The following is an 18,527-nucleotide window of genomic DNA, read 5'->3' as shown; positions in this document are numbered from 1 at the left end:
TCAGTTTAATGATGTATTTCCTATAACTGGATGACCAAAACTGTATACAATACTCCAATACCGGCTTCACCAACGGTTGTACAACAATAACACAATGTCCCAATTCCTATACTTACTCAGTGCCTCGACAGATGAAGGCCAGCATGCTAAGTGCCACCTTCATCACCCTGTCTGCCTGTGACGTGGCTTTCAAAGAACTATGTACTTGTACTCCGAGGTCCCTCTGTTTCACAGCACTCCTCAGGATCTTACCAGTTACTGTATAAGTCATACCTTGGTTTGACTTTCCAAAGTGCAACACCTCGCACTTCTCCGTATTGAATTGCATTTGCCAATCCTCAGCTCATTTCCCCATCTGATCAAGATCCATCTGTAATTTTTGATAACCTTCCTCGCTGTTAACGAAACACCCTAATTTTGTATCATCCGCAAACTTAGTAATCGTGCCTTGTACATTCGCACCCAGATCATTTATATAAGTAACAAATAACAAAGATCCCAGCGCCAACCCTGTGGCACACCACTAGTCACATGCCTCCAGTCTGAGAAACAACTTTAAATCATCAACTTCTGCTTCCTACAATTGAGCCAATTTTGAATCCATTTATCTAGTGCTTCCCGGATTCTATATGACCGAACCTTCATGACTAGCCTGTCATCCGGGATCTTGTCAAAGGCCTTACTAAAGCCCATTTTGACAACAACCACTGCCCTACCCTCATCTATCCTCTTGGTTACCTCTACGGAAAACTCTAAAAGATTTGTCAGACATGACTTTCCATGCACAAATCCATGCTGAATATCCCTAATCAGACCTTGACTATCCAAATGTTGGTTGATCCTGTTCCTCAGTATCCTCTCCAACAACATGCCAACCACTGATGTCAGGCTAACTAGCCTGTAGTTCACTGGCTTGTCTTTGCTACCTTTCTTAAACAGTGGAACAACATTAGCCACCCTTCAGTCTTCCGGAACTTCACCAATGGTTAAAGATGAGGCAAACATCTCTGCAAGGGCCTCTGCAATGTGTTCTCTAGCCTCCCACAATGTCAGAGGATGGACTTGATCAGGCCCAGGGTTAGTTATCCATCTCAATGTGCTCTAAGGCTGCAAACACCTCCTCTCGTAATTGTATGTGGTCAAAACATCCCTACTTGCTTCCCTTATTTCCTTCGCAACCTTGATTCTCTCCTCAGTAAAGCAATAGAACCTCTTGGGATTATCTTTAACCTTATCTACCAGATCCATCTCATACCCTCTTTTTGCTCTTCTGATTTTCCTTTTAAGTGTGCTCTGACACTTTTTATATCATCCAGAGATTAACTTGAGCCCGATAGCCTAAACTTTATATATGCCTACCTTTTCCTGACCAGAGCCTCAATATCCCTTGTCAGCCAAGGATCCCTAAACCTGCCTGCTTTTCCCTTCACCCTACTGGGCATACTATCACTGGATTCTTGATATCACACTTCTAAAAGCTTCCCATTTGCCAGTCGTTCCTTTTCCTTCAAGCAGACTCTCCCAGTTGACCTCTACTAGATCCTGTGTGAGCCCCAAAATTAGCTGTGCTCCAGTTTAGCACCTTAACCTGTGGACCTGTCCTATCTTTATTCGTAACAGTGTTAGAACTAGGAGATTTACGGTCACTGATCCCAAAATGCTCCACGACTCTCGCTGCAGTCACTTGCCCACCCTCGTTTCTGAAGTAGTCGTCCAGGGTTCACCCTCCTAAGCAGAGCCCTCTATGTATTGATTTAGGAAACTTTCTTAGACAAATTCCACCCTATTAGAGCCTTTTACACTCTGGATGCCACAGTCGATTAGTCAATAGTTAGGAAGGAAAATGCAATGTTGGCATTTATTTTGAGAGCACTTGAATATAAGTTCCGCAAGGATCTGTTTTGGGACCATTGCTGTTTGTCATTTTTATAAATGACCTGGAGGCGGGGCTAGAAGGTTGGGTGAGCAAGTTTGCGGATGATACGAAAGTCGGTGGAGTTGTTGACAGTGAGGAAGGATGTGTCAGTTTACAGCGGGATATAGATAAATTGCAGAGCTGGGCAGAAAGGTGGCAAATGTAGGTAAGTGTGAGGTGATTCACTTTGGTAAGAGTAACAAAAAGATGGGTAAGTTGCCACCCAGGTAAATAGTGCGGTGAAGAAAGCATATGGATTTTATTGGGAGAGGAATTGAGTTCCCGAGCCCTGAGGTCATGTTGCAGTTGTATAAGACTCTGGTGCGGCCGCATCTGGAGCATTGTGTGCAGTTTTGGTCGCCATACTATAGGAAGGATGTGGAGGCACTGGAACGGGTGCAGAGGAGGTTTACCAGGATGTTGCCTGGTATGGTAGGAAGATCATATGAGGAAAGGCTGAGGCACTTGGGGCTGTTTTCATTATAGAAAAGAAGGTTTAGGGATGACTTGATAGAGGTGTACAAGATGATTAGGGGTTTAGATAGGGTTGACCATGAGAACCTTTTTCCACGTATGGAGTCAGCTATTATGAGGGGGCATAGCTTTAAATTAAGGGGTGGTAGGTATAGGACAGATGTTAGGGGTAGTTTCTTTACTCAGCGAGTTGTGAGTTCATGGAATGCCCTGCCAGTAGCAGTGGTAGACTCTCCCTCTTTATGGGCATTTAAACCGGCATTAGATAGGCATATGGAGGATAGTGGGTTAGTGTAGGTTAGGTGGGCTTGGATCGGCGCAACATCGAGGGCCAAAGGGCCTGTACTGCACTGTATTTTTCTATGTTCTTTATAAAAGCAGAGATGTACTTCTGAGGCTTTATAAGGCTCTGGTTAGACTACCTTTGGACTATTGTGCACAGTTTTGGGCCCCACACTCTAGGATGTACTGGCCCTAGAATGTGCTCAGGGGAGGTTCACGAGAATGGTCCCAGAAACGAATAGCTTAAATTTGAGGAATGCCTGAGGACTGTAGGCCTATAGTCGATGCAGTTTAGAAGGATGAGGGGAGAATCTCATTGAAACTGACAGAATACTGAATGGCCTGGACAGAGTGGATGTTGTGAAGATGTTTCCATTAGTAGGAGAGACGAGGACCTGAGAGCACATCCTTAGAATGGAGATAAGGAGAAACTTCTTCAGCTCGAGAGTGGTGAATCTATGGAATTCACTGCCACAGAAGACTGTGGAGGGCAGACCATTGAGTATATTTAAGATAGAGATAGATAGGTTCTTGTTTGTCAAGGGATCAAGGGTTGCATGGAGAATGTGGGAGAATGGGGTTGTGAAACTTAGCAGCCATGACTGAATGGCAGAGCAGGCTCGATGGGCTGAATGGCCTACTTTCTGCTCCTATGTCTTATGATCTTATAGAAATTAAAATCTCCAACCAATGCTATTTTATTATTCCTCCAGGTATCTGCAATCTCTCTACACGTCTGCTCCGCTAGTAACAGCTGGCTATTTGGGGGCCAACCACATTGCTGTGGATCTAAAGTCACATTTAGGCCAGTCCAGATAAGAATTGCAGATTTCCCTCCATAAAAGACTTCGTGAATGACTTGGGCTTTTACAGCAATTAACGATAATTACATGATTGCCATTAGGTTAGCTTTAAGCAATTTGTGAAATGGATGATAATGGTAACATGAGAATATAAGAAATAGGAGTGGGAGAAGGCCATATGATCTGTGGTAGTGGAGACCTTGAGCCTCAATTCCATTTCCCCACCCACTCTTCCAGTCACTGATTTCCTTAGAAATCCAGAAAAAAAATTCTGATTTGAAGAAGAATCAAATTGAACTTAAAATGTTAACTCTGCTTCTCTCTCCACAGATGCTGTCAGATTTGCTGAGTTTTTCCAATATGTGTTTCTTTTTATGTCAAAAATATATCCACCTCAGCCTTAAATATTTTCAAGAATAGAATGTACAACTCTTTGGGGAGAGAATTCCAAAAAGATCCACAACCCCTCGAGTAAAAATATTTCTCCTCATCTCAGTTCTAAATTTGACTGGGGAAGAAAATCTAAATTTTGATTCTTTACAAATTTAATTTTGGAAGTGGCATTTAAGTGAAATTTACAGTTTAAATTATGTAGTTTCCACCTAAAGCAGAATTTTAAAAAAAACTTTCAGTTGAAGAGCAGTTAGCCATAATTAACAATTAGCTCAAACCCAGTTCCTCAATGAGGGGATCTGTGAGACCTTTTGTGTTCGGAACATATGAAACTAACCCACTTAGGAAGACTGAACACTTGACTGTTACTTCCAATGGAGTGCCACGTTAAATGATTAAGAGAGTTAAAGGAAGAAAGAAACTGGCGTTCCATTGTTTTTGCCTTTTCTTGCCATTTCAGCCTTGAGAAATTGGTTTTTACCCATTGCAGGAAAATAAGTGAGTTATTTGGTGAGAATCTGGTAAATGTTTAGGGTTTATTCAGCATAGTAAAGCAACTGGTGGTAGAAACCAAGAACTGTACAGCACAAGAACAGGCCCTATGGCCCATCAAGATGCCTTTCTAAACTAAAACCCTTTCTTTTCCTCTACGCTGTGCATATCCCTCTATTCCTTGGCCATTCATATATTTGTTAAGATTCCTCTTAAACACTACTATTGTATTCCCCTCTGCCACCACTTCTGTCAGCGCATTTCAGGCATTTAACCAGCCTCTCTAAAACTTGCTTCTGACATCTTTTTTAAACATACCCCCTTTTACCTCAAATTCATCTCCCCTCATAACTTATGTTTCTACCCTGGAGAAAGACTCCAACTACCCATTCTACACATACCTCTCATAACTTTGTGAACTCAGTCAGGTTGCTCCTCATCCTTTGATGTTCAAGTGAAAACAAACCAAGTTTCTCCAATCTCTCATTGCTAATAACTTTCAAATCAAGCATCATCCTGTTAAACAAAAGGACTTGCCAGTTTTTATGCTCTGTGCCCTGACTGATGAAGGCAAGTTTACTATAATCCTTCTTGATCACCTTAGCTACTTGTGCTGCCACTGTTAGGGAACTGTGGACCTGAATGCCAAGATCCCTCTTGATGCTCCTAAGTGTTCTGCCATTTACTGTATACTTCCCTCCTGTATTTGATCTTCCAAACTATATCACCTCACATTTGTCTGAATTAAACTCTGTCTGCCATTTCTCTGCCCAAGTCTCCAGCCTATCTATATCATGCTATATCCTTTAGCATTCCCCCTCACTATCAGCAGCTCCCCCAATCTTTGTGTTGCCTGCAAACTTACTAATCAGGCCACCTACATTCCAGGCACCAGTACTGATCCCTGCAGAACACCATTGTCACAGATCTATAGTCTGAAAAGCCCCATCCTTCCACTGCGACTCTGTCTTCTGTGACTAAGCCAGTTCTGTATTCATCTTACTAGCTCACTGCAGAGCTCATGTGACTTCACTTTTTCTATTTGCCTGCCATGAGGAGACCATGTCAACAGTCTTACTAAAGTCCATATAGACAACAGTTACCAACCTTCCTTCATCATTCAGGTTTATGAGCCACAACGTTCTCTGCACAAAGCCATTCTACCTATAATAAGCGATAAAAGCAAATTGCTGCGGATGCTGGAATCTGAAACCAAAAGATAAAATGCTGGAAAATCTCAGCAGGTCTGGCAGCATCTGTAAGGAGAGAAAAGAGCTGAAGTTTCGAGTCTAACTGACCCTTTGTCAAAATTGGTCAAAGCTTTGACAAAGGGTCAGTTAGACTCGAAACGTCAGCTCTTTACTCTCCTTACAGATGCTGCCAGCCATTCTACCTATCCCTGATAAGTATACATTCTTGTAAATGTGAGTAAATCCTGACCCTAAAAATCTTCTCTAATAATTTCCTGTGAGATGAAAATTTATTAATATAACTTTCCAAAATTCGGGGCTTCTTGCACAGATATTAGTATCATCTATAGTCATAGATGAGGTGCCAGAGGACTGGAGATTGGCTAATGTTGTACTTTTATTTCATAAAAGATGTAAGGAGAAGCATGGGAACTATAAATTGGTGAGTTTGACATCAGTACTGGGTAAGTTGTTGAAGTGGATTCTGAGAGATAGAATTTACATGCATTTGGAGAGGTAAAACATGGAAACATAGAACACGGTTGAAGGAGCAGGCCATTAGGCCCTTTGAGCCTGCACCACCATAATCATAAAATTTCAGTGTCCCACTTCCACTTTCTCTCCATATCATTTGATCTCTTTGGCCGCAAGGCTATGTCCAGGTCCCTCTTGATTATATCTCCCGAATTGGCCCCAGCATTTTTCTGTGGTAGGGAATTCCACAGATTCACAATTCTTTGAATGAAGAGATTCTTCCTCATCTCAGTCCTGAATGGCTTTTCCCATATTTTTATGTGACCCCTAGTTCTGGACCTCCCCCACATCGGGTGCATTCTTCCTGCCTCTAGTCTGTCAAATCCCAACAGAATTTTGTATGCTTCTATGAGATCCCTCTTCATTTTTCTAAATTTCAGTGAGTACAAGCCCAATTAATCCAGTCTTCCTTCATATATCAGTCCTGCTATCCTAGAAATTAGGCAAAAGTGAGGACTGCAGATGCTGGAGATCAGAATCTGAATTAGAGTAGTGCTGGAAAAGCACAGCAGGTCATACCAGACTCCAGTCCAACAATTGTCCCCGCTTCGCTCCAAACCTCCAGTCTACTCTGCACTGGATCTCAGGTGCTCCAAGGTAAGTTTTTTTCTGGGACTCTATTCTCCTCGGTGGCCTCTGCTCCGGGATTCAATTTCCCTCACTGGCCTCTACTCCAGGATTCACCTCTGGGGCTTGCCAGCTCCTCCACTCTCCTCGAGGTAAATCAAAGTCATTATTGGGAAAAAAAAAGCAGGAGAGTAAAAAAAGGAAAAGAAAGGAAAAAGAATGGGTGGAGCAAAGGAGCTCCAGCTGAACGTCTTACTCTGCTACCATCTTGCATGAAACAAAATGCTTAAGGAACTAGAATGGTCCAGCAACTGAACTGACCCCCCATTCATCTTCTGGAGGAAGATCTCAGACAGTGGTCCTTCCTCACTGCACCTTGGCAGTAGCTGCCCCAAGCTTTAGTGCATCCCTCAGCACATAGTCGAGGACCTTGGAATGTGCCAGTCTGCAACACTCAGTTGGGGTCAACTCCTTGTTCTGGAGAACCAACAGGTTTTGGGTAGACCAAAGAGCATTTTTCACTGAGTTGATGGTCCTTCAGGTGCAGTTGATGTTTGTCTCGGTGTGTATTCCAGGGAACAAACCAAATAGCACAGAGTCTTGTATCATGGAGCTTTTTTTTATTTCAAATATATACTTTATAAAATTATTTGGATCTCTATACAATCGGTCATGCCATTCTTGTGCACACATTACATTGCTTTACATACAGACATCGAAATTTATTTTTCCTGTATACACATCTGTACATTTACTATCCAGCTCTTCTGCTGAGGCGTCAACGGAGCCCAAATGACTGGGTGGCCCCCCTGTTCTTTTTAGGCAGGCAGATGTTACACGGTGGTCTTTCCCCACCGCACCTTGGCGGCAGCTGCCCCAAGCTTCAGCGCGTCCCTCAACACGTAGTCTTGGACCTTGGAATGTGCCAGTCTGCAACACTCAGTTGGGGTCAACTCCTTCAGCTGGAAGATCAACAGGTTCGGACTGCCCAAAGAGCGTCTTTCACCGAGTTGATGATCCTCCAGGCACAGTTGATGTTCGTCTCGGTGTGCGTCCCGGGGAACAGACCGTAGAGCACGGAGTCCCGCGTCACGGCGCTGCTCGGGACGAACCTCGACAAACACCACTGCATTCCTCTCCAGACTTCTTCTGCAGAGGCACATTCCAGAAGGAGGTGTGTGACCGTCTCGTTTTCCCCCCCCCCGCAGCCGCTTCGAGGACAGCATGCGGAGCGGCAGAAAGTCCGGGTGTGCATTAAGGATCTCACAGGCAGAGTCCTTCTCACCACCAGCTAAGTCATGTCTTGGTGCTTGTTGGAAAGTTCTGGCGATGAGGCATTCTGCCAAATGACTTTGACAGTCTGCTCAGGGAATTGCTTGATAGGATCCGCGCTTTCCTTTTCCCGAAGGGTCTCAGTGACACTACGTGCTGACCACTTCGTGATGGACTTGTGGTCAAAGGTGTTTTTCTTCATAAACTTCTCCACGAAGGTTAGCTGATACGGAACGGTCCAACTACTTGGAGCGTTCCACAGCAGCGAGGCCAGGCTCCTTCGCAAACCCTGGGACAGGTAGAACCTCAGTACATAGTGACACTTGGTGTTTGCCTACCGGGGATCCACGCACAGCTTGATGCAGCCACACACAAAGGTGGCCATCAGGGTGAGGGTGGCATTGGGTGTGTTTTTTCCCCCGTTGGCCAGATCTTTATACATCAAGTCCCTTCGGACCGGTCCATCTTTGATCTCCATATAAAATGGAAGATGGCTCAGGTGACTGCAGCGGCACAAGTTCTGAGAATAGGCCAGATCTGTGCCACGTATAACAGCAATGACAGTGCCTCACACCTGATGACCACGTTTTTTTCCCACGATGGAGAGCAACCGTAGCTTCCATCTGCCCAGTTTCTGCCTCACTTTGTTGATATGCTCCTCCCAAGACTTGGCGCACGCCCCAGACCCCCCACCCCCCCCCCCCGTGCCAAATACCCAGCATCTTCAGGTGGTCAGTCCTGACGGTGAAGGGGATCGAGGATTGGTCGGCCCAGTTCCCGAAGAGCATGGCCTTGCTCTTGCCTCGGTTTATCTTGGCCCCCGAGGCCCATTCGAACTGGTCACATATGCACATGAGTCTGTGCACGGACAGCGGATCCGAGCAAAAAACGGTGACGTCATCCATGTACAGGGAGGCCTTAACTTGTAGGCCCCCGCTTCCAGGAATAGTCACCCCTCTCAGGCTCGCATCCTTCCTGATGGATTCGGCAAATGGCTCTATGCAGAACACGAACAAGGCAGGAGAGAGAGGGCAGCCCTGCCTGACTCCAGATCTGACTGGGAAGCTATCTGATTCCCACCCATTGATTGAGACTGCACTGACAATGTTGGTGTAGAGCATTTTGATCCAATTGCAGATTCCCTCCCAAAGCCCATTTTGGAGAGAACATCTCTCATATACATGTGTGATATCCTGTCAAAGGCTTTCTCCTGGTCCAGGCTGATGAGGCAGGTGTCCAACCCTCTGTCCTGCACGTAGGCGATTGTATCCATGAGGAGTGCGAGACTCTCAGCGATCTTCCTGCCCGATACAGTACAGGTTTGGTCAGGGTGAATCACTGACCCCAGAGCAGACCTGACCCGTTTGGCGTAACCTTTGACAAAATTTTGTAATCCACATTCAATCGTGAGATTGATCTCCAATTTCTAATTTCCTCCCTCTCCCCCTTCCGCTTGTAGATGAGGGTGATGATGCCTTTCCTCATGGATTCACTCATGGTACCTGCCAGAAGCATACTGTCATACACCTCAAGCAGGTCCTGGCCAATCAAGTCCCACAGAGCGGAATAGAGCTCGACCAGTAAGCCGTCGCTTCCGGGAGTTTTATTCTTTTCGAAGGACTTGAGGACCTTGGTCAGCTCTTCCAGAGATAGCGGCTGGTCCAGCCACTCCCGTGTTCTGTCGTCTAAGACCTCTGTGATAGAGGACAGGAACGACTGGGAGGCCACGCTGTCGGTTGGCTTCGAGTCATACAGACTGGCATAGAAGGATTTATTGATCCTCATAGTGTCAGCCTGAGATGAAGTTATCGAGCCATCTTCTTCCTTCAGGCTGCTGAGCAAGGAGCTCTCTTTGTGCACTTTCTGGAAGAAGAAATGTAAGCAGTTTTGTCTTTCTCCACGGAGCAGACCCTGGACCAGAAGATTATCTTGGAGGCCTCCAAGGCAAAGTGCGAGGCTTGCTGGCCCTTCACCTCCTTGAGGTCCTCCGTGACATTGACCCCCATCGTCTGCAGCAGGAGCAGATTCTGCATACTTTCCTGGAGCTGGGACAGTTTTCCCTGCCCCTCTCTCGCCTCCTGAACACCTTTGAGGATGAAGAACCTTTTGATGTTCCCTTTTACTGTTACCCACCAGTCCGCTGGGGACTCAAAGAGGGGCTTCACAGTTCTCCAACCTGCGTAGTCCCTCTCGAGCTCCTCCATGTTTCCTGGGGTCAACAGCTTTGTGTTCAGCTTCCACGTTCCCTTACCAGCCCGCTGCTCATCCTATAGGTGACAGTCGGCCAGCAGGAGGTAGTGGTCAGAAAAGAGCACAGGCTTGACGTCGGTGGAGCTGACTGAGAGCGTTCGGGACACAAACAGGTAATCTGTCCTTGAGCAGATAGACCCGTCTGCCCATGACCAGGTGTATCTACGCTGTGCTCAGTCTGCAGGGGTGCTGAAGACGTTGTGCAGCTTGGCATCTTTGACCGTTTCCATCAGGGCTCTGGATGCGGAGTCCAGTTTACTGTCTCCCCCGCCGGATCGTCCATCTGCATCAATGATACAGTTGAAGTCTCCGGCCAGAATGACTGGTCTGGATGTAGCCAGCAACAGTGGAAGCTGCTGCAGGACGGCCAACCATTCACTCTTACCCACTGGGGCATACACATTAATCAGTCTCAGGGGAGCATTCCTGTACATGACGTCATTGACGAGGAGGCGCCCGCCCACCATCTCCTTAACCTCGGAGATGGTGAAGTTGCCTCCTCACAACAGGATATCCAGGCCGGAGGCGCAGCTATCGTTGCCCCCCGACCAAACTGACGGCCCATGGGGCCTCAAGCTCGACCATCTCCTGTAGCTGCTGAGGTGCGGTATCCCACACTCCTGCAGAAACAGGATGTTGGCTTTAACGTTGGCCAGGAAGGCCATTGTAGAAAACACATCGCGTAGCACATTGATACTGGCAGTTTTTATCCCCATTTTAACAGTTTACGAGGTTACCAGTGTCCATTTGCTGCTGGTCTTGCCTCTCTGGGATAGCTGTGTGCATCCCCGTGGTGACAGCAAACTGCTGGACCCTCCCGGGGCTGAGGTAGCTGTCCTGCTTCACGCTGGGGCCATTTCCCCGCTCTGGTGTCTTCGGGTTGGGCCCAGGGCCCACACAGTCCAGTTCTCTGTCTGACAGCGGGGCTGTCACAGGACCGCTGCTCCCAGTTACCTGGAGCTGTGGGGCTGTGGGTACCTCTTGGTTCTCACTGGGTGGGGGAGTGGTCTTTACCCGTTCTCTCAGAGGGATCGTCTTTTCCTGTTTGGGCGGTGCTGCCCTCCTTTTTCCCCATGGCGCTCTGTCTCTTCCTCTGGGGACAACCCTCCTTGTGCCTACCCTCACCATCCGAAGAGTTGCCTGTATCCTCGTCGTGTAGATGTCGTTTCCCCTTTTGCTGGGTGGCTTTGGGAGCCTGGCAAGGTTTCTTCTTCCTGTTTTTGACAGTAATCCAATCCTCTGCCTCCTTTGTTCCCTCCTCTTCCATTTCCTCCGTCTTGAAGGAGCTTGGATCGGCTGCTGCACGTCCCCGCTGTCTGCCATCTGCTCCGCTCCAGTCTGCCCTTCCTTCTGGATGCCACCAGACACCGTTCCCATGCTGTTTTGTGGTACCTTGCTGGTCTTATGCGGTTCTCGGCTTGTGTTGCCACTTCCGGCCATCTGGGCATAGGTGGTGGCCCCTCGTCTTGGGCAGGCCTTGTACATGTGGCCTGCCTCTCCGCACACGTTACAGTTCTTGGCCTCTTTACATTCCTTGGTCAGGTGGCCTTCCTGCTTGCAGTTTTGACAGATGGTCACCTTACAATCCGTCGCCATGTGGCCTGACCTCCTGCAGGTTCGGCCTACGTTCGGCTGCCCTGCGTATGTCAGGTAAGCTGGAGGGTGGGTGGAGGATGTTCCCACTGGCAGCGACCTTCAGGGTTACCCTGACCTGCCACTTGCGGTCCAACTACTCGGAGAGTTCAGCGGCAGCGAGGCCAGGCCCATCCATCGCAACACCGGGGACAGGTAGAACCTCAGTACGTAGTGACACTTGGCGTTTGCATACCGGGGATCCACGCACAGCTTGATTCAACCACACACAAAGGTGGCCATCAGGATGATGGTGGGGGCATTGGGTGTGTTTTTTCCCCCGTTGGCCAGATCTTTATATATAGAGTCCCTTCGGACCCGGTCCATCTTTGACCTCCATATAAATTGGAAAATGGCCCGGGTGACTGCAGCGGCACAGGTTCTAGGAATAGGCCAGACCTGTGCCACGTATAACAGCAATGACAGTGCCTCACACCTGATGACCAGGTTTTCTGCTCAGGTCAAACCTCAATACAAACCAGCCATGCAAATATCATGGTTCTCTTAGCTGGAATTTCTTAAGCTAACAGCTTTCTACAGATGTGATCACTATGAAGCACACTGCCCTGACCCTGCATCTCTGTTTTATTTACTTAGTTCTTAAAAAAGTTCCTACAGCTCTTTTAGTTCATATTTCTCCTATTTACTTTCACACTGAAAGTAACCCGTAAGAGTCAAATTAGCAGCTTTTACCAACCAATGAACTTGTGATTTTCCTGTGATATCACTTTTTTTGTTCTGACTGGGTCCCAGACCCATTGCTTCAGTTTATACTGTTCAAAAAATAAGCAAGGAAAAAGCACTGCTTCCCCTCTGCGCCTAATTCCCATGCTGTTTCTAACCTCACAAAGAGATGTCACAAGATAAGAGCCAGTGGTGTTGGAGGTAATATATTGGCATGGGTAGAGAAATGGCTAATGGGCAGGAAACAGCAAGTGGGAATAAGGGATTCTTTTCAGATTGGCAATCTGTAGGGTGGCATGGTAGCTCAGTGGTAAGCACTTCGGCCTCACAGCACAAGGGACCCGAGTTCAATTCCTGCCTCGGGTAACTGTCTGTGTGGAGTTTGCACATTCTCCCGTGTCTGCGTGGGTTTTCTCCGGGTGCTCCGGTTTCCTCCCACAGTCCAAAGATGTGCTAGCCAGGTGAATTGGCCATGCTAAATTGCCCCATAGTGTTAGGTGCATTATTCAGGGGTAAATACAGGGTAAGGGAATGGGTGCAGGTGGGTTACTCTTCGGAGGGTCGGTGTGGACTTGTTGGGCCGAAGGGCCTGTTTTCATACAGTAGGGAATCTAATCTAATCCCCAAATTATATATTCACGCAGTCAGTCTATCTCTCACACCGGATGTGGTCTCTCGTTCCTGTGCATGCAGAGCTTGTTGATCTGACAACCCCACTGTTGTGCTGTGAATTTACCCAGAATCAGGTGTTCCTAATCCACTCTGGCCACATCATGTATAATTTTAATGAAATCTTCCTTGCCCCCAAATCAAAACCCTTTTTTGCAGACCATCTTTTTTCATATTTCATAGCAAATATAGTGTTGTAGTTGCTATCACTGAAATGCCCTCCCACTTCCACTTCGAATATGTGCCTGACTTTGCTCCCCATAATTAAGTCCAGCAACTTGTAAAGCCTTCTGGGAGTTGGTATTATAAACTCTCCTGAATACCGTGCAAAATCTGTCCCCTCTAAACTGTTGATAGTCTGAAATAGGATAGATTTGAGTTGTTTTCCTTGGAGCAGAGAAGGTTGTTGGGGGGGAGGCATGATTGAGATATATGAAATTATATTGCCGTGGGTGTTTAGACTGGAAGCTACTCTCCCATGGTGAAGGGATCAATGACCAGGAGGCATGTATTTAACGTAACGGGCAGGAGGTTTAGAGGAAATTGAGGAAAAATATTTCATTCAGAGGATAGTGGGAATCTGGAGCTAACTGCCTGATAGAAATAGAGGCCAAAACACTAAAAAAAACTTCAAGAAATATTTAGATGTGCACTTGCAATGCTAAAACATACAATATAAGATAATCAGAGGGTTAGATAAGTTGGACAGTGAGAGCCTTTTTCCTCAGACAGCGATGGCTAGCACAATGGGCCATAGTTTTAAATTGAGGGGTGATAGATATAGGACAGAGGTAGTTTCTTTACTCAGAGCAGTAGGGGCGTGGAACACACTGCCTGCAACAGTAGTAGACTCGACAAATTTAAGGGCATTTAAATGGTTATTGGATAGGCATATGGACGAGAATGGAATAGCATAGGTTAGATGAGCTTCAGATTGGTTCCACAGATTGGCGCAACATTGAGGGCCGAAGAGCCTGTACTGCGCCAAAATGTTCTATGTTCTACAAGTCCAATAAGCAAGTGCTGAAAAATGGGTTTAAAATAGCTTGGGACTTAATTGACCAAAGGGCTTTTTTATGTGCAATAGACCTCTATGACTCTGTTCATCATGAACGATTCGAGTACAGGATCGGAGATGTATTGCTGCAGTTGTACAATGCCTTGGTGAGACCAGATCTGGAGTATTATGCGAAGTTTTGAAATGCTGAGAGACTTGGGTCTTTTCTCATTTCTGACTGGGAACACTATAGTACGAGTACTATAGATGGGTCAGTTTTTTACCAGTGTGTGCAGGAGGGCTTCCTGACACAGTATGTAGTCAGGCCAACCAGGGGTGAAGCCACATTAGATTTGGTACTGGGTAATGAGCCCGGCCAGGTGTTAGACTTGGAGGTAGGTGAGCACTTTAGTGATAGAAAGGAATAGGTGTATACCACTGGGCAAGAGTTACAGCTGGGGGAAAGGCAATTACGACGCGATTAGGAAAGATTTAGGAAGCATAGAATGGAGAAGGAAACTGCAGGGGATAGGCACATTAGAAATGTGGAGCTTGTTCAAGGAAAAGCTACTGTGTGTCCTAGATAAGTATGTACCTGTCGGGCAAGAGAAAACTGTAGAGCCCGGGAGCCGTGGTTTACAAAGGAAGTGGAATCTCTGGTCAAGAGGAAGAAGAAGGCTTATGTTAGGATGAGATGTGAAGGCTCAGTTAGGGCGCTTGAGGGTTACAAGGTAGCCAGGGAAGACCTAAAGAGAGAGCTCAGAAGAGCCAAGAGGAGACATGACAGGTTGTTGCTGGATAGGATCAGGGTAAACCCTAAGGCTTTCTATAGGTATTTAAGGAATAAAAGAATGACGCGAGTAAGATTAGGGCCAATCAAGGATAGTAGTGGGAAGTTGTGTGTGGAGTCAGAGGAGGTAGGGGAAGCACTAAATGAATATTTTTCAACAATATTCACTCTAGAAAACGACAATGTTGTCGAAGAGATTACTGAGATACAGGCTACTTGACTAGGTGTGTTTGAGGTTCACAAGGAAGAGGTATTAGAAATCCTGCAGAGTGTGAAAATAGATAAGTCCCCTGGGCCGGATGGGATTTATCCTAGGATCCTCTGGGAAGCCACGGAAGAGATTGTCGAGCCTTTGGCATTTGTCTTTAAATCGTTATAGTCTACAGGAATAGTGCCAGAAGACTGGAGGAAAGCAAATGTGATTCCCCTGTTCAAGAAGGGGAGTAGAGACAATCCCAGTAATTATAGACCAGTGAGCCTTACTTCAGTTGTTGGTAAAGTGTTGGAAAAGGTTATAGGAGATAGGATTTATAATCATCTCAAAGAATAATTTGATTAGGGGTAGTCAGCACGGTTTTGTGAAGGGTAGGTCGTGCCTAACAAACCTTATTGAGTTCTTTGAGAAGGTGACCAAACCGGTAGATGAGAGTAAACCGGTTGATGCGGTGTATATGGATTTCAGCAAGGCGTTCGATAAGGTCCCCCACAGTAGGCTATTGTACAAAACGTGGAGGAATGGGATTGTGGGAGATATAGCAGTTTGGATCAGTAATTGGCTTGCTGAAAGAAAACAGAGGGTGGTGGTTGATGGAAAATGTTCATCCTGGAGTCCAGTTACCAGTAGTGTACCACAAGGATCGGTGTTGGGTCCACTGCTGTTCGTCATTTTTATAAACGACCTGGATGAAGGCATAGAAGGGTGGGTTAGTAAATTTGCAGACGACACTAAGGTTGGTGGATAGTGACGAAGGATGTTATAGGTTACAGAGAGTCATAGATAAGCTGCAGAGCTGGGCTGAGAGGTGGCAAATGGAGTTTAATGCGGACAAGTGTGAGGTGTTTCACTTTGGTCAGAGTAACCGGAATACAAAGTACTGGGCTAATGGTAAGATTCTTGGTAGTGTAAATGAGCAGAGAGATCTTGGTGTCCAGGTACACAGATCCTTGAAAGTTGCCACCCAGGTTGACAGGGTTGTTAAGAAGGCATACAGTGTTTTAGTTTTTATTAATAGAGGGATCGAGTTCTGGAACCATGAGTTTTGTACAGCTGCAGCATAACCTCATGGTTCCAGAACTCGATCCGCACTTGGAGTATTGTGTACAGTTCTGGTCACCACATTACAAGAAGGATGTGGAAGCTTTGGAAAGGGTGCAGAGGAGTATTACTAGGATGTTGCCTGGTATGGAGGGAAGGTCTTATGAGGAAAGGCTGAGGGACTTGAGGCTGTTTTTGTTAGAGAGAAGAAGGTTGATAGGTGACTTAATAGAGACATATAAGATAATCAGAGGGTTAGATAGGGTTGACAGGGAGAGCCTTTTCCAAGAATGGTGACGGCGAGCACGAGGGGGCATAGCTTTAAATTGAGGGGTGATAGATGTAGGACAGATGTCAGAGGTAGTTTCTTTACTCAGAGAGTAGTAAGGGTATGGAATGCTTTGCCTGCAATGGTAGTAGATTCGCCAACTTTAAATACATTTAAGTCGTCATTGGACAAGCATATGGACGTACATGGAATAGTGTAGGTTAGATGGGCTTCAGATTGGTATGACAAGTCGGTGCAACATCGAGGGCCGAAGGGCCTGTACTGCGCTGTAATGTTCTATGATCAGAGGATTAGATAGGGTAGACAGAGAAAGACATTTTCCTGGGATGATAACGTCAGCTTGTGTGAGAAGGCATAACTACAACTTGAGGGGTGATAGATTTAAGACTGATGTCAGAGTCAAGTTCCTTTCGCAGAGAGTGGTAAGGGCGTGGAATGCCCTACCTGCTAAGGTAGCCAACTCAGCCACATTAGGGAGATTTAAACAATCTTTAGATAAGCTCATGGATGATTTTGGGATAGTGTAGGGGGACGAGCTGAGAATACTCCACAGGTCGGCGCAACATCGAGGGCTGAAGGGCCTGTTCTGCACTGTATTGTTCTATGTTTTGTCTTACCTGAGGAAGGATATTTTTCCTATTGGACTGAATGTAATAAAGGATTACCAAACTGATTCCTGAGATGGCACGACTGACATATAAAGAGTTGCTAGATCCGTTAGGAATATATTCACTTGAGTTTAGAAGAATGAGGAGGAGTTCTCCTAGAAACCTATGAAGTTCTAACAGGACTGGACAAGATATATGCAGAAAGGATGTTCCTGATGACCTTGGGTCCAGAACCTGGCTTCACAGTCTGAGAATACAGGATGGCAGTTTAGAACTGAGATGAGGAGAAATCTCTTCACCCAGAATGTGGTTAGCCTGTGGAATTCTCTGTCATAGAAAGCAATTGAGGCCAAAACATTCAATGTTTACCAGAAAGAGAGGCAATTCTGATGGCTAAAGCAATCAAAGGAGATGGAAAGAAAGTGGGATCTGGATACTGAGGTGAAAGATCAGCCATGATCATATTGAATTGTGAAACACTTTGAACGTCCGAATGGCCTACTCCTATTCCTGTTTTCTAAGTTTCTCTGTTTCTTTGAATGGCAGAGCAGACTCAAAGGACTGAATGGTCTACACCAATTTTATGTCTTATGATTTTGTCACCTTAGCAAGAGCCAATGGGGATGAGCACAAAATACTGACCTTACCAGCAATGTGCACTTTTTCTATAAAGGAATAAGAGATATATTTCTCAGTTTAACTATTCATGTTAAAGTCAAATTCCTTTCATCTGACTTTGCTCATTTTCTGTTTCCATTTCAGAGTAGAACACCTAAACATCTCAGAGGTTGAGAGATTTTCAGAGGTGGTGTTTGGATACATGAATCCAGCAGTAGTTGTAATTACAACTCCAAATGCAGATTTCAACCCCTTACTTCCAGGAATAATGCGATTCAGACACTGGGACCATAAATTTGAGTGGAGCAGGGCAGAATTCCAAGCTTGGTGAGTGTAGAGGGCTGCAAATATCCCATACTATTGTCGATTATAAAATAAGGAACCAAGCTAAATAGAGGCATACAAATATCAGAGAGTCACAGAATCTCAGAATTATTACAAAGCAGATGGATGGCATTCAACTGATCGCACCTACACTAGCTCTGTTGTCTTGTCTGGTTCTATCTAGTGCTAATCTCCTGCCTTTTTTTTCCATGTCTGTGCGCACCCACTCCTATAAAAGAAAATGTTGAATGCATCAGTTGAACCTGTCTCCATCACAATTCCAGGCATTCCATACACCAACTACTCACTATTTGAAACGGTGTTTTTCTCACATCACCTTTGCTTCATTTGCGTGTCACTTTAAATGTAGATCTCGAAACAAAATAAATGAGTAAGCCAATGACTATTGGATGGAATAGAAAATAATAGAGGAGATAATTCAAGGAGTCATTTGGTCTGGTTGGTCATTCTTATTGGATTTCAATGGAG

General features: G+C 45.8%; 1 protein-coding gene across 5 annotated transcripts in view; it reads left to right on the top strand.

Moving 5' to 3' along the window:
- The window catches only part of henmt1 (HEN methyltransferase 1), a 113,073-nt gene that overhangs the window by 74,383 nt on the left and 20,163 nt on the right, over window positions 1–18,527 (top strand). For 4 of the 5 annotated variants that reach the window (XM_087990333.1, XM_087990330.1, XM_087990331.1 and 1 more), the window contains one exon: window positions 17,859–18,041. The exons of the other annotated variant lie outside the window; for it this stretch is intronic. In XM_087990333.1, the coding sequence (XP_087846459.1) occupies window positions 17,859–18,041 (183 nt within the window). The remainder of the gene's footprint in view (window positions 1–17,858; window positions 18,042–18,527) is intronic. 5 annotated transcript variants of the gene reach the window in all.

Source organism: Chiloscyllium plagiosum, unplaced genomic scaffold (assembly GCF_037043375.1).
Source record: "Chiloscyllium plagiosum isolate Xiang-an unplaced genomic scaffold, Cpla_swu_hap1 HiC_scaffold_9, whole genome shotgun sequence".
NCBI classification, from domain to species: domain Eukaryota; kingdom Metazoa; phylum Chordata; class Chondrichthyes; order Orectolobiformes; family Hemiscylliidae; genus Chiloscyllium; species Chiloscyllium plagiosum.
Note: the sequence above shows the minus strand (reverse complement) of the source record. Positions and strands in the feature narration are given on the sequence as shown.